Below are 24,552 nucleotides of genomic sequence, written 5' to 3' on the forward strand. Positions count from 1 at the left end.
CTGCCCTGGGGAGCTGAAGGAGGTTCACTGAACTGCCCCCGACTTCCTTGCCTCAGGCAAGACCTCGTGGCTGGGGGGTACACAAGGGCTCCTGTCCTACCTTTTCCCTCCTGGCGGGGGGGGGGACTTCTGGAGGCCACCTCCTCTTGCTGTGTTTATTGATTCCTTTTGCTCCAACAAGGCAGATGGGGCTGAATTAAAAATCAAAATCACCCAAACCCCAGGGCAGATGGGGAAGGGGGGGGGGGGGGGGCTGTCTCTCTGTTGGGGATGCTGCTACAACTGGTCCCCAAAGAGGTGGACAGGCCAGCCCCACTGCAGCCCCTGGGGAAGCTGGGTACAGCAAGGCCCGAGCGGGATGTCCGTGGGCTGAGCAGGATGGGTGCCAGGGATTTGTGCAGACCTTCAGCAGTGGAGAGGCTTTGGTCCTCAGCCCTCACACCTTGCTCCCCAGCAGCAGTCACTCCCACTGTGGGTGTGTGTCGTGTCCCGTCCCGTCCCCCGAGCACAGTTCACACCTCCCACCCCATCCCCCGCTCGCGTAGGTCCCAGTCCAGCATCCCCCACCCCAACAGGTCCATGTCTCCAGCCAGGGACCAGGGTGGGGGTCCAAGGTGCAGCCAGGGAAAGATGTCAAGATGGGGGGGGGGGTGTCCCCAGCCTTTGCGGTGGGTTCAGCAAGTCCCTCGTCGGTCCCAGGAGGGCGAGAAGTGGGGGGACAGGAGGTCAGTCCTCCGCCGCGGCGCTGGGCCGGGGGGCCGGGCCGGGGGTCGGCGAGGGGGCCGGGCATCTCAGCTGGGGCTGCGGGTTGGGCTGGCTTCGGTGCTGTCGCTCACCAGGCACTCGTTGGACTTGAGGCTGGCCAGAGACTTGCAGCTGGGCAGGGAGGCCAGGGAGCCGCAGAGCCCCAGCATGGAGGGCGTGGGGTCCTTCCCTGCGGGCACAGAGCGGGCACAAGGTCACGGCGCGGGGGCTGCCACTTTGCACTCCCAGCCCCGCCGCGAGGGGGACGACGACGGGGACCACCTCACCGGGACGGCCCTGGGTGTCCTTGCACTGCTGGGACAGCATCCCTGCCGTGAGGATGGGGGCTGTTGGAGGGGGGTCAAGGTGCCTGTGTGCGGGGTCGTGCTGAGCCCTGCGGGGCACCCTACGATGGTGGGGGGGGGGTCTTACCCAAGGGCCCCCAGGGCTCGCCTTCGCGCTTGCCCTCGCCCAGGCGCTGGGAGTCGGAGCTGAGGCTGTTCTCGGCCGAGAGCTGGTCGGTGCTCACGAAGCTGTGCCTGCAGAGGGACGGCGCTGAGCCCCCCTGCCCCCTGCTTCCCAGGGCCGGCACAGGCCTTCTCCCCAGCCCTTCTCCACACCCCCTGCCAGGGGCAGACTCCCTCCCGCCCCGGGGCGGGTTAGGGTGCTGGGTGCAGGTTGGGGTGGCTCTGGCCCCTCCACGGGGGTTACCTCCTGTAGAGTTTGCTGTCGGAGCCGCTCTCGTTGCCATTGAGGGTACCCAGTGAGGGCCACTGGTTCACCAGGGGAGTCACCATCTCCTTGGAGAGCTGGGTCAGCTGTGGGTTCTCGCAGGGGATCAGCCCCGTCCTGCACCAGAGGTGGGTGGGTGCTCAGGACCCAGCTCGGCCACCAGTGCTGGGCATCTGCTGCGTGGTGCAGCCCACAGGGGGACACTGGGGACATGCCTCAGGGCACAATGAACACAGGGGGCCCTTCGTGTCCCACCAGGTGTGTGGGGCATTGGGCATCCACCACACCCCACAGGATAATTGGGACACTGAGGACTCTTTGTGTCCTACCTGAGTACCAGGGAGCTACCACTCGTCACACCCCATGTGGCATATGGGTCACTGGGGCCCCTCTGTGTCCCACAGGACATAAAGGACACCCAAGCATTGAGAGCCCACCACCCATCACACCCCACAGGGCATATGGGGTGTCAGGAGCCACCACTAACCCTGCCCTTCGTGATCAACTGGGGGCCCACACAGACCTCCCAACACATCCAGGCTCCAGAGGTCCCTCCCAACCCATGATGCCCAGGCAGGCCTGGCATCAATAGCTGGTCCCACTCACAGCTGCTCCTGCAGCTCCAGGATGACACCCTCCAGCTCCCTCTTCTCCAGCTGGTTCTGCACCATCACCTCCTCCAGACGCAGCTTCAGCCTCTTGTTCTCCGCCTCCAGGTCCTTCAGCTGTGACTCTCGCAGCCTCACCAGCTCCTCCAGGTAGCCCTGCACGAGATCACCGTCAGCAGCTCCCTGCTGTGCCCTCTGGACACCCAGAGAGGCCTCAGTCTCTGCAGCGGCAGGATGAAAGGCTGTGGGTAACACCAGGCTTGCAGGGATGCAGCAGGAGATGCTCTGAGATGAAGCATTCCAGGGGAGCTGGCACTCAGCTGGCCCCACCCCAGCTCCTGGTACCTTTTGGGCATAAACGATGCGGAATTTCTGCTCCATCTTGCGCCATTTGTTGTACCAACTGTCCTCGTCGGTGACCAGCGGCAGGTAGGGGTGCTCGGGGGAGCTGTCCTCGCTCGTGCTGCTCTCCACGCTGCCCCGCTCCTCCTCCTCGCTCAGGTAGTCGTAGCTGAGGGATTACAGGGGCTCATCAGGCATGGCACTACGACGGGCAGCTGGCACGCTCTGGGGTGCCCAGCCGAGCCTCTCCAGGGTGCTGGGGCACAGGCACTGGGGTCCTCGCCCCATGGGGGACACCCCAGCTCTCACCTCTGCGTGAACTTCAGGTAGGGGGTGTAGTCAATGACCACAGGTGTTTTGCCATCCATCACCTCGCCCTTCAGGCAGAAGCTGAGTGACAGTAGAAGAAGAGGGTCAGGGCAACCCGGGAAGGACCAGCCAGCACAGGGTGCCCATGTCTCACCATGGCACCTGTCCTTACCTGAAGTCAATGGCACTGAGCCCGATGAGCATCCCAGTGAGCACCGAGGACTCATCCCGCAGCATGATGGCTCCGTCGTCATAGAACCGCCTGCAAGGAGGCCCATGGCTGCCTGTGCACCCAACCAGCGCCCACCTACCCCTGGCGCTGCCAGGACGCCTCAGGCACGGCCAGGGCCAGCCACGCCGTGGGCTGCTCACCTGGTGGTCCTGCTGTCCTGCAGGGCTGCGGTGATGTACTCGGACATGCGCTTCTCCATCAGCGCCACGCGGATCCAGGCCCGGCCCTGCAAGGCACTCGGTCCTGAGCACAGGTGCCAACTGCCTGTGCCACCCACTGGCCGTGCCACCACTGCCTGTGCCACCCACTGGCTGTGCCACCTGTGGCTGCCTCTTGCCATGCTCCCACCTGCTCCCAAGGCTCTAAGCACCCAGGGGTGGATAGTCCCTACCCAGGAGATGCTTCTGGTCCCATTATTCTCCATGAGGATCCTGTTTTATCCCAGTGACCCTTTGGGGTCCTGTGGGGTGAGATGGGGCTGCAGGGGGGCAGGGCAGAGGAAATGGGGTCAGAGGGTATGGGAATAAGGATGAAAATAGGGGTGGATTTGGATAGGGATGGGCATAGGATGGGGCTGGGAACAGGGATGGAGATGATGAAGATGGAGATGGCTATGCAAATGGAAAAGTGGATGGGGATAAGGATGAAGATAGGGATGGATTTGGAAGGAGATAGGGATGGGGATAGGAGATAGGGTATAAGATAGAGATGGAGTGTAAGAATGGGGATGGGATGGGGATAAGAGTAAAGATAGAGATGACACTGGGATGAGGTAGGGGTGGGATGATGGGATGGAGATGTGATGAATATAGAATGAGGATGGAGACAGGATGAGACTGGAAGTGGGGCAGGGATAGAGATGGGTCCCTGCGCCAGGGACAGAATGTGAATGGAAAAGGGGGCAGGAACAGGAAAGGGGCCTGGGACAGGGACAGAGACAAGGACAGCGACAGGGGCAGGGCCAGGGCTGGGGCTGTCACTTCGCTGACCTTGGCCCTGGAGGTGCTGATGTTCTCCATGTTCTCGATGCTGCTGACGCAGTTGTTTGGGACCTTGCTGCAGGCCAGGCGGATGTAGTCCCAAAACCCACGCTGCCCATCCGAGCTGAACCAGCTGACAGGGCCTGCAGGCACCCGGGGGCTGCGGTCGGCTCGGGGCTGCTGTGCTGGCAAATCCCCTCGGCCACAGCTCCGTGGTGCCAGTGCGTCCCCACAGACGCATCCCCACCCCCCGTGTGGCACAGGGATGGCTCCGGGGACATGCCAGGGGGGCTGTCTGGACACCTGTCCCCCGCAGACCTTTGAAGCGGTGACTGAGGATCTGCTCGAGGATGGCAGCAAAGTTAACGAACTCCTCGGAGGAGTCGTCGATGGGGTCCGCGGTGTACTTCTCCAGCAGGGTCTTCACCGAGAACCTGGCGGGGGGACGGGCACCATGGGTGGGAGGGGAAGGGCACCATGGGTGGGAGGGGAAGGGCACCCAGCACCCATTTCAGGTTACAGCCGCGGAGCAAAATGCTTTTGCGGACATCGGCTTCGGAGCCCAGCAGCGGGAGGAGGGCGTCAGGCTGAGCCCTGGGCTGCGGCTCGCTGACCCCCGTGTCCCCGCATCCCCGGGGACCCTCGCGGGGCGGCCGCTGCTCCCCCGCCGTGCAAGTGGCCAGGAAGGGCGAACAAAGGCTCCTTTCCTCTCCGGCCGTGCGCGGGCGGTGATGGCTTCCCCTTCCGCCCGGCTTACCCGTGCTGGGTGAGCAGAGATGCTGAGGAGGTGAAGCAGGCTGAGCCCAGCAGGACAGCGGGGACAGAGCAGGTGCATGGCGGGGATCACCCTGTCTGTGGGTCCCCATGCTGTGACAGCAAGGTCTGGAGGTGCCCCGTGCCATGGCGAGGAGCCCTGAGGGTCCTCATGTCATGACAGAAAGGTCTGGAAGTGCCCTCTCCCATGGTGAGTTGATGCAGGGGGTCCCCGTGTCATTACTATGGCATCTGAAGGTGCCCTGTGCCATAGCGAGGAGCTCTGAGGGTGCCCAAGCCATGGCAGCAGCATCAGGAGGTGCCCTGTGCCCTGGTGAAAGAACCCTGAGGGTCCCTGTGTCATGACAGCACATTCTGCAGGTGCCCTGTGGCATAGCAGGAAGACCTGGGGGTCCCCAGGTCATGGCAGCAGGGTCTGGAAGTGCCCTGTGCCATGACAAGAAGCCCTGGGGGGTCCCCAGGTCAAGGCAGCAGGGTCTGGAAGTGCCCTGTGCCATGGTGAGGAGATCCAGGAGATCTCCAGTTCAGGACACTGGGGTCAGGAGGTGCCCTGTGCTGTGATGAGTTTACCCAGGGGTTCCTCATGTCATGGCAGCAGGGTCTGGAGGTGCCCCCTGCCATGGCAATGGGCCCTGAGGGTCTCCACGTCAAGACAGAAGGGTCTGGAGGTGCCCCATGCCATGTCAATGGGCCCTGAGATCTCCTAGACCTCAGCAGCAGCACCGGAAGGACACTGCCTTGTTGCCTGCGAGCTCCAGTGCCCCCTGCATCCCCCCCCCCCCCAGCTCTGGGGCAGGCTCCCAGCAGCAGCAGCCCTAACCTGGAGTTTGGGGGCAGGCAGGAACCCCCAGCCCCTGCTTCGTCCCGCCCACCACATCCCTGCTCCCCTCTCCGCCAGGTCCATCTGGTGTCCATGGCAACCGGCATCCTCCAGCCCCGCATCCTCCATCCCTCCAGCCCCGGAGCGGGGCCCTGACGTCACTTCCTGGGCCCCCCACCCGCAGCAGGGGGGTCCCGGCTTGAACCCCCTCTGGGCCTTGCTGCCCCCCCAGCTTCCCCCTCCTTCCCTGTTTCCCCTTCTGCTCCCCCCCCGTCCCCTCCAGCCCGACACGGCTGCCCCTGGCATACCCAGCCCGGAGCCTCCATGTTGTCATTGTGTCCCACATCGCCTCTCCTTGCTGTCCCCCACCCCCCCGACACTGCTCCCACCCCCCCACCCTCAGTGTCGCCACCCCCAGCCTCCCGTCCACCCCCCTCCCCATTCCCGCATCCTTCTCCTCCCAAATTTCTCCCCCCCAACCTATTTCCCGCCCCCCCCAACCGACTGCAGCAACCACAGAAAAAATCCCCCCCCCAGGGTGAGAGGGCTGCGGGTAGTGGGGGCCGGGGTGGAAATTAGGTTCCATCTCTCCCCTTCTCCATCCCCATCCCCTCCATCCTCACCAGCGGTGGTCCACCCTCCCCTCTCTCTCTCTCTCTCTCTCCCCTCCTCCCCTTTCCCTTTACTCTCCCCACCCCTCTCTGTTTCGCGGTGCCCCCCAGCCCCCCAGGCACCTGCAGACGGTGATGAGGTTTTTCCTCTCCACGGCGATGTTCCTGGAGGAAGCTTTCTTGTTGGAGAGCCCCAGAGCCATGGCAGCCCGCGCGCAGCCCGCTGCCATCCACCGCGGGCCCAGCCCTGCCACGGCCACGGGCGATGCCCCTTCTCCCGTGGGTGTCGTCCCCCCTCCCACCACTACCCCAACCCCAGCACCGCGCAGGCTTTGCTCCCCCACCCCCCCTCCCAACGATGATGCCCACGCCACGGGGCCGTGTGCCGCTCCCCCCCCCAAAATAATGGGATGCGAGGCCTGAGGCTCTCTCCGCCTCCAGACACCCCCCGGAGAAATCTCTCCCTTGGGGGAATATTAAGGGGGGGGGGAGCTGGAGGGGACAGCGATCCCCCGGGGGGGCCACTCCTCCCTGCAGGGTCCAGCCCCTTGCCATGACGTGCCAGTGGGGGGGACCCGTACGGGCAAGGCAAGGGGGGGACCCCGCCAGCCTCCGGGGTACCTGGGGGGCCCTTCACCCGTTCCCGGGTTGAGCTTGGCTCTCCTCCTCCCCATCCTGGCTGCTTGGTTTGAGGGGGGGTTGGAATGCTGAGCCCCGCGGGGTCTGTGGAGTGCGTGGGACTCCCCCAAAACAAGGTGGGGCAGAGGGGTGCGAGCCCCTCGTGGGAGGCAGCCACGCTCCCAGCAGCCCACTTTGGCATCCTGCCTCGGTTTCCCCCTTAGTTGAATAGGGAGATTGAAGGGAAGGTGAATTTCCTGGGCACCCGTGGGTGGGTGTCCCACCACCCAGATAAATCAGGGTCACCCTATACAGAGAGCCAGCACCCCCTGCCCCCCCAGACATGACCCATGGGGGCGTGTGCCCCCTCCCTGGATGCCTCACACCCTTCTCTGTCACTGCAAAATGGCCCCAGACCCACAGCACCCAGTCGGGGGGCAATGGGACACTGGGGGGGCGGTGACCCCCAAAATCCCTAGGGCTGCTTTAGGGAGGGGAGCCCTTGGCAGCACCCAGATAACACGGGGGGGCCCCGGCGTTATCAGAGCACCCAGCCCGTGGCTATCTCACCTCCCGGCACCGTGCTGGGTGCCAGCGGTCCCCAACCGGTGGGACAGGGCAGCAGCCTCTGAGTCCCTCAGCACGGAGGGTCCCCGAGAATGGAAGGGGGGTGGGGGGCATCACCATCCCGACCCCAAGGCTGGGGCACGAGGGGTGTGGGGACATCCCTGCGGGTGCCCCCAAGCACTGGGGTGGCTGGTGGGTGCCGGTGGGTGGTGATGAGTGCTGGTGGGTGCTGGTGGGTGCCGATGGGTGCCAGTGTGTGCCGGTGGCTGCTGGTGGCTGCTGGTGAGTGCCGGTGGGTGCCGGTGGGTGCTGGTGGGTGCCGGTGGGTGCGTGTGCAAGGGTTACCCATCCCACCCCTATCACTGTCCCTGGGATTTGATGCTGGGGATCGGGAGCTCCTTAGGGAGGCTGCAGTGTAAAGCCGCATGCATGCGCGGACACAAACGTGTGTGCGCGTTTACGGGTGGAGGTTAAGGTGTGCACAGGTGGGGGGGATGTGTACAGGTGAGTGTGCGTGCACAGGTGGGGGTGTGTGCGTTTACAGGTGTGTGTTCTCACACACATGCACACACACGTTCACACACGGACATGTCCACACAACCATGTTTTCACACACGTGCACACGCGCAGGTTCATTCAAACACACACCTGTTCACACTCACTCTCATGTTCACACTCGCATGTTCGCACACATGTTCATTCACACTCTCATGTTCACATGCTCACATGTTCACACACGTGTTCATTCACACACATGTTGACACGCTCACATGTTCGCACACACTCCCCCTCGCCCTGCCCCGATCCAGCCATCCCATCCCGTCAGCTCTCCCGAGAACACCTCACTGGTGCCGGGGCGGGGACCCCCCCATGCCCCCTCTGGAGCCTCCTCAGGAGCTCCTTTTTATTTATTTTTTTTAATTTCCAAGAAAGAAAAAAAGGAAAAGTCCAACGCGGGGGGGCAGCCCGGGGGATCCCGGGGATTCCCCGGAGGGAATCCTCGTAAACAAGGTCTGGGGAGGGGGGGTCACGACACCGGAGTAGGGCACGGGCCAGCAGCGCAAAGCGAGCGGCCCGGGAGGTCCACGGGGTGCGGGCGAGCAGCGCGCAGGGCGCAACCTCGACGCCGCAAGATGTTTCTGGCCGATAACCTTGTTTATGGGGGGCCGCGGGGGGGGCGGGGGAGCCCAAGGGGGGGCAGATTAAGGAGGTGAGCGTGACTCAGGGCATTCTGGAGTGCTCCCCGCCCCGCGCGGCTCTTTCCCCGTGGGCAGCAGCAGGCACAGCCCGGGCACGGGCCGGCGGCGAGGGCAGGGGAGTCGTGGAGCCCACCCCAGGGGTAGGTGTGAGGTCATGGGGTGGTGGCACCTTGGGGTGTCCCTGGGTGCTGGGAATAGAGGGACATAGTGGGTGGGCAGGGCGGTGAGGGGTTGGAGGAGCACCCTGGGGTACCTCCGCAGCGGGGGCTGTGGGGTGTGCCGAGGTGGGAGATGCCTGGGACCAGGGGATGTGGGGTCTGTCCTGAGCCATGGTGGCCACCTGCTGCTTGAAGCTGAGCCATGATGAATGAATGGTGTGGAACGTATGGCAAACTGGGCCATGGTGGCCACCTGCTGCACCATGCTGCATGGGTGGCATGGGGTGTATGGGCTCCATCCTGGGCCATTCTGGGCACCTGCTGCGTGGTGATCCCAGCCATGCTGCATGGGGGGCATGGGGCATATGGGCTCCATCCTGAGCCATGGTGGGCACCTGCTGCGTGGTGGTCGCAGCCATGCTGCATGGGTGGCATGGGGTGTATGTTGTGCCCATGGGGTGAATGGTACAGGAGCTATGGGCTCTGCACCACACATACCCTCCAGAACGTGCGAGCTCTATGCTGCGCAGGGTGGCACAGGGATGAACTCGGATGACCCGAGCAAGGGGTGCCCGGCGCCCCACGGGCCCTGCAGCCCCTCGCCGTGGCCTTGGGGCTCCACCGCTTCCCGGCGCAGGGCAGGGGGCAGCGCGGGGAGCGGGGCGGGGGCGCGCAGCTCTGCCTGTTATCAGTGGGGCGCAGCCCGATGCACCGGGCTGATGCAAGAGCCGCTGACGGGGCTGGGGGAACCGGGGGGGGGCCCGGGTCGGGCCGGCCCTGGGGGGGCAGGCGGGGCAGGAAGGAGGAGGACGGTCCGGAGCTGGCCCCGGTTCCCGTGGCCCCGGTTCCCTTGGCCCTGCCGCGGCTCCCGCGCCCCGTCGGGCATCGCAGCCGGCACCCCCTCGCCCTGGCTTCCTCTGCCCCAGGCCGGGAGCGAGGTCCTGCATCACCCCGGTGAGATCTGGGGGGGCTGGTCCCCCCCTAAAACCAACCCCCATGCCCTGATATTTCAGCCCCCCACTCCGTGACCCCCTCCCCCGTGCGGGGTCTCTATAATGGGGTGTTGGGGGGCAGTCGAGGTCCCCTTCACCCTAATTTGAGGGGTCCCCGTGGCGGGGAGGGCTGAAGCGAAGTGGAGTTTGGGAGATCGCAGGGCAGGTCAGTCGCCTCCCCGAGTGCCGAGTGGTCCGGGCTGAGGAACGATGGGGGGCGACAAGGTGTCACAAGGGGTCATGGGGGTGATGATGTTGGGGGGAATGTCTCGACGTGTCGGGCCCCCCCCCAAAAGGAGGGCGGTGTGCGGCAGCAGGGCGCCCCCTGGCGGTTGTCCCCAAGCATAGCCTCGGGGCAGGTGCAGGCGGGTCCCGCCCGCGGTGTGGGGGCACAGAGAGGTGCAAGGATTGGGGTGGGAGAGGGCTGTAGGCACAAGCTACACCTCCCCACATCCAGACCAACACCTGCTGCCCGGGTGTTGCGATGAGAGGAGGGGGGCTGGGGACCCCCCCAGCTGTGGTGCTGTGGCATGCTTGTGTCGCTGTGTTTTGGGGTGTTCTCGTGAGCCCAGTGGTGCCTCAACGTCCTCTTCCCCACCCCAGTGCCCTGCCAGTGGCTAAGAGGGCTTGTGGGGGGAGGGTATGGCTGCTGTAGTGTCGGACCCCAGTCCTTGAGTGTGGCTCTATAGGAGATCTCAGTCCCCACCCGTGGGTGTGTATGGGACCCCACCCACATGCGAGGGGTCGTGTGGAATACCAGCCCCTGTGCGTGTCCCATGTGGGACCTAGTGCCCCACACGTGGATCTATATGAGACTCCATCCATCCACGTGTGTGTGGTTGCATGCCCAGGACCCCACTGATGTGTGCTGCTCTGTATGGGACCCCAGTCCTTGTACGTGGGTCTGTAAGGGAGACCCTGTAAGTGGGTCCATAATGGGACCTGACCCTTGGGTGTGGCTCCCTGCAGACTTGACCTCTGGGTGTGGGTTCACAGGGGACCTGCCCCCCCCGCCAGCAGACGTGGGCAGGGGTGGGATGCCATGTCCCTGGTGGGAAGCTGCCGAAGCTCTGCCGTCGCTTGACGTCCGTTCCCACCCGGCTGGCAGCAGGGCAGGGCAGGGCACAACTTCCCCGGGGACCCCCCGACCCAGGGCAAGCGGGTTACAAGGGTAGGGGCTGCGGGAACCGCCCGGGTGTCAGGCCCAGCCACACCCCGAGGGACAAGCCCAAGTCCCGGAGGGGGGCACCGAGCGCTGCCCGTTCCTCTCCTAAACTATTTTCTCTCCCTTTCCCGCACCCCTCCCCCACCCCTCGCCCGCCCCGACGCCGCAGAGCCCGGGTGATGGTGTCGCCGGGCTGAGTGCAGGGACACAGCGAGGCCAGGGCCATGGAGGGGCACGGCCAGGTAGGGAGTCCCGGCCCCCAGCCCCGGCTCTCCGCTGAGCCCCGGCCGGCTCCCGCCCCAGTGCAGCCCCGGCCAGGCGCTGGGGGTGCTGGGTCCCGCTCAGCACCTGCTCTCTGTCCGCAGGAGGCTTACGAGGAGGGGATGCGGAGGAGCCTCGACCCTGAGGGATACGAAGACCACGGCGTAAGAGGCTCCCACCTGTCGCTGGGCGAGATGAGCAGTGAGTGACCCCTGGCTGCCGGGGGGCTGTAGGCGCTCATGGGCATGGGTGCTGCATGGGGAATGGCATTGCATGGGCATTAGAGTCTCCTGCGTGATGACCCTGCACAGGCACCAGTGTTGCACAGGCGATGGCATTGCACGGCCATTAGCGTCATATGGGTGACAGCATTGCATGGCAATGGCACTGCATGGGCGATGGCACCACATGGGTGATGCCACCACACACCGTTGAGAGGTGGCAGTGATTCGAGGCTGCGTGTTGCATGGACACTGGAGTTTTGTGTGTGCCCAGCTACACATGGGTACAAGGGTGGCACAGGCATGTTGCATGGGCACCAGCATTGCATGGGTGTCAGTGTTCTGTAGGCGCCAGCATTGCAGAGGCATCAAAGTTGCATTGGTACCAGCATTGCATGGGCATCCGTGTTGCTTTGGCACCAAGTTGCATGGATGTTAGCTTGGCATGGATGTGTTGCATGGGCACCAACACTGCACAGACATGTTGTACGACTAGTAGGGTTATATGGGCACCAGCAATGCCTGAGTGCCAGCACTGCATGGGTGCCAGCACTGCAGAAATGTGTTGCATGGGTGTAAGTATTGCATGAGCACTGGTATTGCACTGGTGCCAGCATGGCACAGGCATGTTGTGTGGGTGCCAGCACTGTACAGTGGGGCTCGCTTGGAGCCCACAGGGTCAGGCAGGGACATGGAACCCCTGAGACCCCATCCCCCATGGGCAGTGACACCCTTTGTCCAAGCCCCAGAGCCAGTGAAGTGCCACCTCGAGTGCCAGGGCTGTGGGTGCCCAAGACAGGGCCTAGCTTGGGAACATGCAAGGTCCTTAAGACCACAACCAAGAGCCCCTCGGGAGGGAGGAGAGGGGAGTTTGGGGGAGCCCGTGTGCCACAGAGTGTCCCCTTGCCCAAAGCAGGGTTGATTCCCTGCTGCCACCTCAAGGGGGTGCTTGGACCATGCCAACTCCTGGCACCCAGCCCCTCGGGTCCCCACTCGGGGTGACACAGGTCGGGGGGGTAATGCTGCCACCTGTTCTGCGCAGGGGCTGGCGCTGGCACCGGGTCCCCCTTGCACGCATGGAGGGCCAGAGCCGAGGAGCTGACGCCCCTGCGGTGAGTGCCCCAAACTGGGGAGGGGGCCGGACGCTGCCTCACCTGCCCAGTTGGCATCCACAAGGGGAGGCCGTTGGCACCCACGGGGTGCCCTGTGCTGACCCCGGCGGTGTGTGTTTTGCAGGCAGTATCTGCCCAGCCGCCGGGGATGCTATGACCTGGATGGGAGGAGGCGTGCAGCAGGGGCCCCCTCGGGACAGGTGATCCCCCGTGGTGGGGGGCAACGTGAGTGACCGTGGGGGCACCGGGACACAGACCCCAGCCCTAGCGTCGCCCCTAACCCCAGTCCTCCTTGCGTCGCCCACCTTGGCTTTGTCCCTCCCTGTGCCCTGTGAGGTGCCCGTCAGCCAGGTGCCAGCGCATGCTGTGGATTGACCCTCACCCAGGCGTCAGGGCGCGCCCCGAGGTGACTGCTGCCACTTGCCCGTAATCGCCCACTGATTGAGGATAAATAAAGGCTTTGTTTGGGGTGAGGACAAGAACCACTTGGGGCTGACCGCCGCTGGCGCTGGGCGGCTCGGTGGTGGCAGCAGCGGGGACAGGACGAGGACAGGCACGTGCCCAAGTGCCACTGCCAACGCTGTCGGGGACATGTCCCCATCCCTGCTTGTGTGGGCACGGCATCCTTCGGCTGGCAGAGCGGATTGCAGCTCTTGTGGCATCACCCCACTGGGTGACCTGACTGGCAGTAGAGAGAGGACCGTGGTGGTCCCCAGCAGGGAACAAGTGGGACAGGGTGAGCCTGTCCCCGCGCCGGGGTGGCCGTGGGCAGAGTCGTGCTGCTGTTTACTGTCAGCAAAGGCAAAGTGCCTCGCGATTTACGGTGCACACAGGGCGGCCGCGGGGCGTGGGCCTCGGCGACGCTTTATAGGGACAGAGCCCTCGGGGCCGCGGGGAGCGCAGGGTGGGGGCCGCGGGTAGGCAGGGGACAGGGACACCTCGAGCTCCTGGGGTCTGTGTGGCTGGGGGTGCTGTCCCCGTTCCAGTCCAAGGGGCAGGGCTGGATGCAGGGTTCGAAGTTGTGCCAGTGGCATGGTGGTGGGGCAGAGCATGGCCATGAGCCCTGCCCTCACCCCAGCCCCATTCTCAGGCTGCGAGGTGTGAGGGGCTGGAGGTGGGCACCAGCAGAGCAGGGGTTGATGGAGGGACACACCCAGCAAACCCCAGATGGATCTGGGATGGGACAGTGGATGGGGGACACATCCCTTCTGGGGTGGAGGTGATGGAGCAAAGGGGCACATCCAGGCAACTCCAGCTGGGGCTGGGCTGGGGCAGTGGGTGAGAGATGCACCCAGCAAACCCCATCTGGGGCTGGGCTGGGGCAATGGGTGGGAGATGCACCCAGCAAACCCCCATCTGGGGCTGGGCTGGGGCAATGGGTGGGAGATGCACCCAGCAAACCCCATCTGGGGCTGGGCTGGGGCAATGGGCGGGAGATGCACCCAGCAAACCCCATCTGGGGCTGGGCTGGGGATGATGGAGCAGAGGGCATATCCAGGCAACAGAGGTTAGGTCTTGGGTGTGGATGGTGAGGGATAGGCTGCTCCAACAAACCTGAGGGAGTCGGGGTTGAGGCAGGGCCAGCTCATGCATTGGTGGCTCTGCTCACAGCTTCATCGGTGACCGATGTGGACCTGGAGGCGGCAGGGAGCAGGAGGCCTGGGTCCCGACGGGAGACCCATGAGGTGGGTGCTGCCCCACAGATCCCCATTCTCTCCCCATTCCCAGGGGCAAGTGGACTGTGGCCATCCAGGGACCAACCTTAGACCAAGCCCTGGGGACACCATGGCATAGAGGGTGCTGGCATGGGTGGCGACAGCTCTGGGGCTCCTGGGGGTCCCTGGTGTGTCTAGGGGGACCCTGGGCTCCTCCCCACAACCCAGCTCTGGCTGCAGGGCTACGTGGAGCTGCATGAGCTGGTCATGGACACCACGAAGGAGCTGTGCTGGATGGAGGCTGGCCACTGGCTCAAGCTGGAGGAGGACTTCAAGGAAGCAGGGCACTGGAGCCAGCCCCATCTCTCCTTCCTGACCTACCGCAGCCTCCTGGAGATCCATCGGGCTTTGGCCAAAGGTGGGGACACCACTTGGAGCTAGGATGGTGGTAGGGACCTCACAGTGGCCAGGTGGTGACGGAGCTGTCCCCTTAGGTGCTGTGCTCCTCGACGTGGCAGCCACCTCGTTGGCAGCCATCGCCCATGTCCTCATTGACCAGATGATCTACGAGGGGCAGATCAAGCCCGAGGACCGGGACGACATCCTGAGGACGCTGCTGCTGCAGCACAAGTATGACCAGGGCTGATGACCCCCCCGGGGGCGGGGATCCCAGCGTCTGAACTGCACCTGGCCCCAGCGAGTCCCGCTGGAGCCTGGCACAGGGTGGCAAAGCCCTACTGTAGTTTGGCTTTGCCTCCCATCCCAGTTTGGGGTCCCCACTCCCATCCCAGTTTGGGGTCCCCACTCACCTTACGGAGTTTTGGGGAGGTCAGGAGGACTGACCTGTCTGACACCACCTCCCCCCCCCGCACTGCTCTAGACACCCCAATGAGACTGAATCAGTGAAGACCCTGCCACCAGCACAGCTGCAGCGCTCCGGTACCGGCCGGGGAGAGACCGAGCAGCCGCTGCTGCGGGAGCAGCAGCCCCTGGAGATGCGCAGGCTGGCGGGGACCGAGCAGGCGAGCCGCGGTGGGGGCCAGCGGGGGGCGCTGGGGAGCATTGGAGAGCTGCTGGGAAGTGCACACGCACATCGGTGCGGGCACACGCGTGCCTTGGCACGGGCACCAGGTGGTTGCACACCAAACGGGGTGCAGGGACCCCCACATTGTGCGTGCAGAGGTGGTAGCGAGGGAGCCACGTTTGCAAGGGACAGAAAGGGACACGCAGGTGACAGCAGGGGGCATGCGGGGGACAGAGGGAGACGCAGAGGAGATAAAGGGAGACACGAGCAGGGGAGACACATGCAGGGGAGAGAGTGGGACACAAATGGGACGGCAGGGGACATACAGAGGACAGAGTGGGTGACATGGGACAGACAAGGACATGTAGGGGGTGGAGGGGGATATGCAGGAGACAGAGGGGGAGATGCTGGGGATGGATGAGGGCACACGGGAGACAGAGGGGGACGTGCAGGGGACAGCCCCCAGGTTGCTGGCTGATTCCTGCTGTTCGTCTGCCTGCAACAGGGGAGCAGCAAGCCCCAGCTGCCTGAGAAGGTCCCTGAGGATGCCGAGGCCACGCTGGTCCTCGTGGGTGAGTGGTGAGCAGCAGGGTGGGCGCGGGGTCAGGGCAGTGGGTCGCGGGTCAGAGCGGTGGGTGCGGGCTGGGCTGTGCGCGGGGATCTCGGTGCCGCCAGCTGCTGCCTGCTCGCTCACTTGCTGCCTTTTTGTGACTGTCCCTGTCCGCAGCCCTCGCCGCCGCCTGCTGCTGCTCAGTGCTGCTCTGTGCCCTTTGTCCCCACGACGCTTGTCCTCGCACCCTGTTCCTCCGCTCCCCTCTGCCCCACGTCCTCATGTCCCTATGTGCTCTCTACCCTCGTGCCCCCATGGCCTGATGTCCCTGTTCTCCCATACCTGCCTGTCCCTGTGTCCCCACAGCCCTCTGGCCTCCATGTCCACATGTCCCTCTGCCTGTGTCCTCATGTCTTTGTGTCCTTGTCCTGTTCTCTTGTCCCCACCATGTCTTCATGCCTCTCCGTCACCCTCTCTCCACATCCCAATGTCCACCTTTCTTACGTCCCCACGTCTCCATGCTCCTGTGTCCCCATGTCCCTGTGCATGACCCCCCCGTGACCCCCTCCCATCCCATCCTCCCACCCCAGGCTGTGCAGCCTTCCTGGAGCAGCCAACGTTGGCCTTTGTGCGCCTGAAGGAGGCTGTGACCCTGGATGGGGTCCTGGACGTGCCCCTGCCTGTTCGCTTCCTCTTCGTGGTCCTGGGCCCTGACAGTCCCCACATCAGCTACCACGAGATCGGCCGCGCTGTGGCCACCATGATGTCTGAGAGGGTACGGCTGGCATGCCACCAGCACCGCCACTGCCACCAGCACTGCCACCAGCACCGCCACTGCCACCAGCACCGCCACTGCCACCAGCACTGCTGTCTGGGGTGCCAGCCCCACTGAGCACCCCAAAGTCCCCAGCCCTGGGGCTGCACCCTCCAGTAGGGCTTGTCCACCTGTGCCAGATTCCTCTTTGTGCTCTTGTCTCTGTGTCCCCATGCCACTGTGTCCCATAGTCCCCAAGCACCAGTGTCCTCATCCCTCTGGGTCTCCACGTCCCTAAGCACCACCGTCCCCATGTCCCCATCTCCACGTGCACCCCTGTCCCCACACTTCTGTGTCCCTGTGGCCTCCTGCTCTCATGTCCCCACGTGCCCATACCCCTGAGGTCAAATATCCTCTTGTCCCTGTGTGGCCAAGCAACCACGTCCCCACACTCCTGTGTCCTATACCCCCACGTCCCTCCTAATCCCCATGTCCCCACACACCTGTGGCCCCATGTCCCCATGCTCCTGTAGTCTCACCATCCCAAAGCTCCCCCTCACCTTCGTGCCCCATGTCCTCATGTCCCCAGCATGCCTCATCCCCAGGAGGACGCTCAGGGCCTAGGCTGGTACCCAAGCAGCACCCAGGGGCAGTGGCTGAGCACCTGTCCCCGGGCCACCCCGCAGGTCTTTCGCCGGGATGCCTACCTGGCCGATGGCCGCCAGGACCTGCTGCGGGGGGTTGAGGACTTCCTGGAGGCCAGCATCGTCCTGCCACCCACGGAGACCCCAAATGAGCAGCTCCTCCGCAGCCTGGTGCCGCTGCAGCATGAGCTCCTCCGCCGCCGCTACCAGCCCCAGGAGAAGGCAGCTGGAGAAGCCTTCATAAAAGACCTGGGTACGGTGGGGACCACCCTGGACACTCCCCCCCCAAGGACCCCTTGTGGCTGGTGGTATTCTCCTCTTGGCATGCGAGGTCCCACCCTGGTGCCCTGCTTGTGCCCCCAGGGCTAGAGGAGGCGGCGCCGGAGGACGACGATCCCCTGCGCAGGACGGGGAGGCCTTTTGGGGGGCTGGTGCGGGACATCTGCCGCCGGTACCCCAAATACCCCAGCGACATCAAGGACGCCCTCAGCCCCCAGTGTCTGGCCGCTGTCATCTTCATCTACTTCGCGGCACTGTCACCTGCTGTCACCTTTGGAGGCTTGCTGGGTAAGGAAGCTGGGGACACTCTTGGGGACAGGGTCCGAAGAGCAAGGTGCCACCACGTGCAGCACCACCCCCAGGGGGTCATTGCACCTCCCTGCCCTGGTGCTGAGGAGTGTGGGGTGGGGACACAGAGCTGTCCCAAACCCCAGCACCCACTGGCCCTGCTGCCCTCCAGGTGAGAAGACCAAGGGCATGATGGGGGTGTCAGAGCTGCTCATCTCCACCTGCGTGCAGTGCGTCCTCTTCAGCCTCTTCAGTGCCCAGCCCCTGCTGGTCGTTGGCTTCTCAGGGCCCCTCCTTGTCTTCGAGGAAGCCTTCTACTCGGTGGGTGCCACCCTGTGCCCTTGAGTCCCCACAGTGGGTTCCTGGTGTCCCCATCAGCCCTGGCAGAGGAACAGGGTGCAGGTGATGGCACATGAGTGGTGGGTGACCATGTGGGTGACAGCTGCATGGGTGACATTGTGCAGGTAGAGCCACCTGAGTGATGGCACAGGGGCGATTCCACGTGAGTGGTGGCACTGCTGGGATGGCACATGGGTAATGCCATGTGGGGGATGGCTCGTGGGTAGTACCATGTAGGTAGAGCCATCTGGATGTGACGTGAGGTTCATGACACCACATGAGTGACACCACAGTGGCAATGCCAGGCAGATGATACCATCAGGGTGCTGCCAGTCAGGTGATCCCACAGGGGTCCTGCCACCCTAAGGTACCACTGTCCCCATCCTGGCACCCTTCAGCCCCCAGGCAGGAGGTGCAGGGGCACCAGGATTCTGCCCACCTGGGCACCCACGTCGGGGGGGCTGACAGGGCTGTGTCCTCTGGCTCCCCAGTTCTGCAGTGCCAATGACATGGAGTACATCGTGGGCAGGGTCTGGATTGGCTTCTGGTTGATCCTGCTGGTGCTGGTGGTGGTGGCCTGTGAGGGCAGCTTCCTGGTGCGCTACCTGTCCCGCTACACCCAGGAGATCTTCTCCTTCCTCATCTCCCTCATCTTCATCTATGAGACCTTCTCCAAGCTCATCACGGTGAGGGCACAGCAGGCCCGTGGAGGGGAGGGGGAGGGGAGGCTGCAGGCTGTGGTCATCACCCAGGTTTCCATAGATGGATGCAGGAAAGGGATGGAGTCTCCCAGGGTTTGCTTCCCCTTTCCAGCTGTTTCCCAGCTTCTGCCTCTCTCCACAGGGGATTTGAGGGCAGGGGGGTGAAGTTCAGGCAATGCCTCACCTGGGCTACAGCAAATAGGGTCCTTGCCCAGGAACTTAACCACAGAATCCCAGACCAGCTTGGACTGGAAGGGATCTTTAAAGGTCCTTGCAGTCAGCAAGGACATCCCCAACTAGAGCAGGTTGCTCAGAGCCCCAGACAGCTTAACCTGGAATGGTTCCAGGGATGGGCATGCGCCACTGATCTGGGCAACTTGGGCCGGGCTCTCACCACCCTCAGGGTCAAACATTTCTCCCTTCTCTCCAGTCTGAATCTCCGTCTTTCAGTTCAAACCATCCCCCCTTGTCCTGTCACCTGCCTGGAGGCCTCCAACTTCTTCTCCCATCCCCTGGCTCAGCCCCTCCCAGCTGGCCAATAGCAATGGGCTGGCACCAGCCCACGCACTAGGTGCCCATGGGAGCATCTCTGGTGCAGGAGGAATGACAGACAGGACACGTGCCCTGTCTCACCTTGGACTCCAGCACATCTTGGACCCCATCACATCGAGGTGCCCTCACGCCCCGCTCTAGGAGGCCAGTGCAGCCCCAGACCCTGGGTGCCAGGGTCAGCAGTGGGGCCATGCTTGGCTCCCCTCACTGTGCCACCCATGCTCTGCTCCAGCCACATTTCTGAAGAAGCATAGAGAAAACCAAGCCCAAAGCTTACTGTGCGCCAAGCTCCTGGCCTCATTGGTCATCCTTCACCCACCAGGATGGTGCCACAAGCCTCCCAGCATGGCAGGAAGGGTGCAGGGGGATCCCATCCCTCCTGACCTTCTCCCCTTCCCTCCCCAGATCTTCAAGGACCACCCACTGCAGCGAGTGTATGATGTGAAGGCCACGTATGAGCCCAAGGTGCCAGAGCCCAACACAGCTCTGCTGTCCCTCGTGCTTATGGCTGGCACCTTCTTCCTGGCCTTCTTCCTCCGCAAGTTCAAGAACAGTGCCTTCCTGCCTGGCAAGGTGGGGCAGCTCCCTGGTGACAAACCCACTGGGGACAGAAGGGGGGCTGGTGGATGTGGTTTCCTGAGAGGGGCTGGCTGAGAACATGCAAACTCAGCCCATGCCCCTGCAGAGGTCTTCCAGGAGCTTGCTGTTGGTGGCGACACAGTGGTGAGGGCTCCTCGGCTGGGGGGGGCACAGGAGGGTTTGACACAGTCGTGGTGTCCCCACAGGCCCGGCGGCTGATTGGGGACTTCGGGGTGCCCATCTCCATCCTCATCATGGCACTGGTGGACTTCTTCATCCAGGACACCTACACGCAGGTGTGGGAGCAGGGGCAGGGCAGGGGCACATGGTTGGACCCCGCAGGGGAGTGCAGGGTTGGCTGCTTGTGCCTGTGCCCTCACTGCTGCCTCTCTGCTCCCATCCAGAAACTGAGTGTCCCCAAGGGGCTGCAGGTCACCAACTCCTCCGCCCGGGGCTGGTTTATCAACCCCATGGGGCTGGGCAAGGTCTTCCCCATCTGGATGATGTTTGCCTCCGTGGTGCCTGCCCTGCTGGTCTTCATCCTCATCTTCCTCGAGACGCAGATCACCACGTGAGGACTCGAGGGGGCTACAGGGAGGGACAAGAAGGCTGCAGGGTCCCTGGTAGGGCAGGGACGGAAAGAGACCTCCCACCGCTGACCCTTCCTTCTCTGCCCCCAACAGCCTCATTGTCAGCAAGCCAGAGAGGAAGCTGGTGAAGGGCACCGGCTTCCACCTGGACCTGCTGCTGATCGTGGCCATGGGGGGGCTGGCCGCTCTCTTTGGCATGCCCTGGCTCAGTGCCACCACCGTCCGCACCATCACCCACGCCAACGCCCTCACTGTCATGAGCAAGACCTCTGCCCCTGGCGAGAAGTCCCAGATCTTGGAGGTGAAGGAGCAGCGCATCAGCGGCCTGCTGGTGGCAGTGCTCATCGGTGAGCTGCGGAGGTGCCCCCAGCGCTGGCCAGCGAGAGCTCGGTGCCCCCAGCAGGCCCCCCTGACCCTTCCTCTCCACCGCAGGTGTCTCCATCCTCATGGAGCCCATCCTGAAGTACATCCCCCTGGCCGTGCTCTTTGGCATCTTCCTCTACATGGGGGTCACCTCCCTCTTTGGCATCCAGCTCTTCGACCGCATCCTGCTCTTGCTGATGCCACCCAAGTACCACCCCCGTGAGCCCTACGTCACCCGGGTGAGTGAGCCCTGTGCCACCTGCCCTGGTGGCCACCATCCTGATGGTGTCCTAGGCTGCATGGTGCTACCTGCAATGGCTTGGGGCTCCCTGAACGTCCTCCCCCTCCAGTGCTGACTTTGGCCGGGCTCGCTGAGCCCCCTGTCCTGCCCCTCTCTAGCACTCAGCACTCCGAGAAGGGTGCAAGGTGCTGGCTGCAGCGTCCTGACCCCACTGGGCTCCTCCTCCTGCAGGTGAAGACCTGGCGGATGCACCTCTTCACCTTGATCCAGGTCCTGGTCCTTGTGCTGCTGTGGGTGGTGAAGTCCACCCCAGCCTCACTGGCACTGCCCTTCGTCCTCATCCTCACTGTGCCCCTGCGGCGCTTCCTGCTGCCCAAGATCTTCCGGGACATCGAGCTCAGATGTGTATGTAGCCCTGGCACAGGCAGAGAGCCACCACACTGCTGTCCCCAGCCCCGTGCCCAGCCCAAGCCCTGTCCACACCCTCAGCATCAACCTCGTTTGAATCCCTGGCTGTGTTCCCATCCCCAGTCCTTATCCCCACCCCCATCCCTGTTCCTATTCCCATCCCTGTCCTCATCCTCATCTCTGCCCCTGTCCACATCCTCATCCTCGTTCCTGCCCCATTCCTGTCCCTAGACTCATTTCTGCCCCTATTCCCACACCCATCCCAGCTCCCACCTCTGTTCCTATCCTCAGTCTTGTCCCCATTCCTGTCCCCTCCCCACCCACTTGCCTGTGCCCAGCTCCATCCCTGGCCCTGTCTCCATTCCCATCTTCATCTCCATCGTGCCCATCCCACCTCATGCTCTCTCCTGTCCTTCCAGCTGGATGCAGATGACGCCGTGGTGACCTTTGAGGAGGCAGAGGGCACAGATGTGTACAACGAGGTGCAGATGCCCACCTAAGGGCTCACTGCCACCTGCCTGACCCCTGGATGTGCCCACACCCCCTGCCCCCTCCACTTCTCCATCAGATTCTCACTCCACTGCTGCCACCCTGGGGCAGCTGGGTGACAGGGGACAACCTGGGGACAGCCCAGAGCCCCCCACACCCCACGAGTGGAGCTTTTGGTTTGGTTTTGTTTTTTCCCCTTTTCCATCCCTTTTTTGTTAACTCTTTTGGGTGCTGTGAGCTCAGCTGCACTTTGCTACCCGCTGGAGCTGCCTGGCCTGGGGGGGCCTCTGCCCTGTGTCACCATCCTGTCCCCAAGGCCACCCCAGGGCTGTGACCCAGCACTGAGCAGGAGGAAGACTCCCAAAGCCTGGAGAGAGGAGGAAGGCAGAGGAAGGGTGACATGGAGAGGACAAAGATGCAGCAGGAGGGGTCCCTGAGTTCTCCCTGGCCCTGCTGCCTCCCACAGGGAGCCCCCCCCTTGCCCAGCCACTCTTCCTCAGACCAAACAATAAGCACCAGGACAAATCCTTCTCCCCACGGAGCCTTTTCCCTTCCTTTTCCCACCATTTTCTCCAGCACCTCCCGAGGTCAGGGTGCAAATAGTCCAAGGGGGGGGGGGATGTTATAGTTTTGCTATGGACATGTGCTAAAAACACCCCCCCAGAACTTATGTTGATACTTCTGCAGGTAGGATTTGCTCAGTACCAAAACCAAATCCCCCCCCCAAAGGCTGTGAAAGTGTCTTGGAGAAGAAGAAAAAAAATGGAAGGGGGAGGAAAAAAATTAGGATAAATAAAACAGATAGAGGGGAAAAATGAGGAAAAATAGAAAAGATGAAGGGAACAAAAGGGGGAAATGAGAGGAAATAGGAAAAAAGGGAAAAATAAATGAATAAGAAAAGTATTTTAAAAGAAAAAATGGGAAAAAATTAAAATGAGGAAAAAAGGAGGAAAAAAATTAGGAAAGTTGAGATTAAAAAGAAAAAATAGAAGGAAAAAAAAAGAAGAAATAAGGAAAACATTTTTTAAAAAGGGAAACAATAGACCAAATGAGCTGGAAAAGGACCAAAATGAGGGGGAAAAGACTCAAAGAAGGGGGAGAAGTCCACAACGAGGGTGAAAACCAAGGCGCGGGCGAGCAGGGCGGCGTGAGCCGCGGAAGGGAAGCCCCGGCGGCCGCTGGGGCTCCACCGGCAGCTGGAGCTGACCGCCCAGGCTGGCCGTGCCCGCCGCGGGGCCGTGCCTGTGTGCACGGGAGAGAGAAATTGTCCTTTTTAAACCCAGGAACAAACCGAGCCTTTTTAAGCTGATTTGGAAGGGTCCTGCGCAGGGCCCGGGCTCCGTGCGCCAGCCTGGCAGCGTCACTGCTCTGCTGAATTAGCTGTAGCCTCTTTCGTGTTTCTTTCTTTCATTATTACTGTTTGTTTGTTTGTTTTTTTGGTAGCTTTTCAGTCCAATCCTTGTAGCTCAGCCTTGGCTCTCCCTTTGCTTTGCTGCCCCCCTCCTGCCCCGTTCCCACTGGGTTTGTTCCCGAGCCGGAGGAGCCTTCCCCCTGCTCCTTGCCCCAGGGCTGAACCTACCCTGCTCAGACCCCAATCAAGTTGCCAATTAACTCCTTTGTTGTTGCTGTTGGGATTGGAGTGGGTGGGAGGGACACCCCAAAATGAAAATGAGCGGGGTGGGGGGGAGTTAGTTTAGTTTAATTTAGTTTAGTTTAATTAATTATGAGTCCACGAGAAACAATGCTGTGAGCTTTGGGGGGTCTTACTCCCTTCCCCTGCCACCTCTGTCTCAGGCTTTAATACAGAAACCAATAAAATCAGAAGGAAGCTGTGGGAGGTTTTGCTTTTTTTCTCTTTGGGCATTTTCTGGGGCCTCACCTTCCTCTCCCTCCCCCCCAAAAAAAAAGGACCAGAAGCATCCTTTGGAGATGTCTGTCCCAATCCCCCTGGAATGCTCACTGCATTCCAACATTCCAGGGTGCTCACTGCCACCATAACGGGATTCTCCCCATGGTCACTCCGGGATGCTTCCCACAGCCATCCTAGGATGCTCCCTATGGCCATTCTCAGGTAATCCCAACTGTCCTCCTGGAGTGCCATTCCAGGGTGCTTAGTGCAGCTGTACCAAAGTGTTTGTCATGGTGTCCCAAGATGCTCAGTGTAGCCCAGCATCCTCAGATGCGCCCCATGGCCACCCTGGGATGCTCACTATGCTCACACTGGGATGCTGCCCACAGTCATTCCTGGGATGCTCGGAGAAGCTCTGCCAAGATGTTCGCTATGTCATCCCAGCATCCTACAGCACTCACTGCTGCCATCCCAGGGTGACTCCCCATCCTGGGATGTTCAACCCCCTCCTCACCCTCCCTGCACCCCAGAGTGCTGTCCTGTTGCTGCTGGCCACTTCCCTGCCCAGGGATGCTGTTGTAATAGGCTGCAGACAAGGCCACAGCTGCCCTCAGCCCAGGCTGCCTCTAATTTGACCCTGATTACCCCAATCGCATTAGCCAGAGCAACCTGCTGGGGGAGAAACCACCTGCTTATGGTTCCCACACCTGTGGGAAGGGCCTCGGGATGGGCTGGGTTCGTTTGCCCACAGCCTTTCTATGGGGCAGATGCAGGGGTCAGCATCTCCTGCTTGTGGCTCTCC

The 24,552-nt window shown here is 62.8% G+C and overlaps 2 protein-coding genes across 5 annotated transcripts; one reads left to right on the plus strand and one right to left on the minus strand.

Annotated features, from left to right (window-relative positions):
* Window positions 1-141: 141 nt before the first annotated feature.
* On the minus strand, window positions 142-6,441 carry RUNDC3A (RUN domain containing 3A). Of its 3 annotated transcripts, none has more exons than XM_064174012.1 (11): window positions 6,276-6,441; window positions 4,266-4,381; window positions 3,957-4,090; window positions 3,108-3,193; window positions 2,908-2,997; window positions 2,736-2,816; window positions 2,430-2,595; window positions 2,083-2,240; window positions 1,456-1,593; window positions 1,177-1,283; window positions 142-934 (listed from the first exon to the last, which is right to left on the minus strand). In XM_064174012.1, exons 1-11 carry the CDS (start codon window positions 6,380-6,382, stop codon window positions 792-794), a joined length of 1,326 nt encoding a protein of 441 aa, XP_064030082.1. In that variant the 5' UTR covers window positions 6,383-6,441; the 3' UTR covers window positions 142-791. The 3 variants fall into 3 exon arrangements, with proteins under 3 accessions (XP_064030082.1, XP_064030084.1, XP_064030083.1); XM_064174014.1 differs by lacking the exon at window positions 6,276-6,441 and adding an exon at window positions 5,850-5,914; XM_064174013.1 differs by lacking the exon at window positions 1,177-1,283.
* A 2,155-nt stretch (window positions 6,442-8,596) lies between these two features.
* On the plus strand, window positions 8,597-23,733 carry SLC4A1 (solute carrier family 4 member 1 (Diego blood group)). 2 transcript variants are annotated; one of them, XM_064174048.1, is made up of 22 exons: window positions 8,597-8,676; window positions 11,021-11,093; window positions 11,217-11,313; window positions 12,376-12,445; window positions 12,570-12,670; window positions 14,057-14,130; window positions 14,341-14,518; window positions 14,595-14,730; window positions 14,981-15,122; window positions 15,630-15,696; window positions 16,265-16,449; window positions 17,115-17,325; window positions 17,436-17,639; window positions 17,812-17,960; window positions 18,470-18,664; window positions 19,637-19,804; window positions 20,017-20,106; window positions 20,215-20,381; window positions 20,494-20,747; window positions 20,833-21,002; window positions 21,236-21,409; window positions 21,832-23,733. In XM_064174048.1, exons 2-22 carry the CDS (start codon window positions 11,076-11,078, stop codon window positions 21,910-21,912), a joined length of 2,931 nt encoding a protein of 976 aa, XP_064030118.1. In that variant the 5' UTR covers window positions 8,597-8,676; window positions 11,021-11,075; the 3' UTR covers window positions 21,913-23,733. The 2 variants fall into 2 exon arrangements, with proteins under 2 accessions (XP_064030118.1, XP_064030119.1); XM_064174049.1 differs by lacking the exons at window positions 12,376-12,445; window positions 12,570-12,670.
* The last annotated feature ends 819 nt before the right edge of the window (window positions 23,734-24,552 follow it).

Source organism: Pogoniulus pusillus, chromosome 40 (assembly GCF_015220805.1).
Source record: "Pogoniulus pusillus isolate bPogPus1 chromosome 40, bPogPus1.pri, whole genome shotgun sequence".
NCBI lineage: Eukaryota > Metazoa > Chordata > Aves > Piciformes > Lybiidae > Pogoniulus > Pogoniulus pusillus.

Bases quoted from the DNA above. Each gene is read 5' to 3' on its own strand.
- RUNDC3A (XM_064174012.1), bottom strand. From the start codon at position 6,382: ATGGCAGCGGGCTGCGCGCGGGCTGCCATGGCTCTGGGGCTCTCCAAC. The intron at 4,382-6,275 runs GTGCCTGGGGGG...TCCCCCCGCCAG, and splicing joins AACCTCATCACCGTCTGCAG to GTTCTCGGTGAAGACCCTGC. The intron at 935-1,176 runs GTAAGACCCCCC...CTGTGCCCGCAG, and splicing joins CGAGCCCTGGGGGCCCTTGG to GGAAGGACCCCACGCCCTCC.
- SLC4A1 (XM_064174048.1), top strand. The intron at 14,519-14,594 runs GTGGGGACACCA...CTGTCCCCTTAG, and splicing joins CCATCGGGCTTTGGCCAAAG to GTGCTGTGCTCCTCGACGTG. The intron at 20,107-20,214 runs GTGTGGGAGCAG...GCTCCCATCCAG, and splicing joins TCCAGGACACCTACACGCAG to AAACTGAGTGTCCCCAAGGG.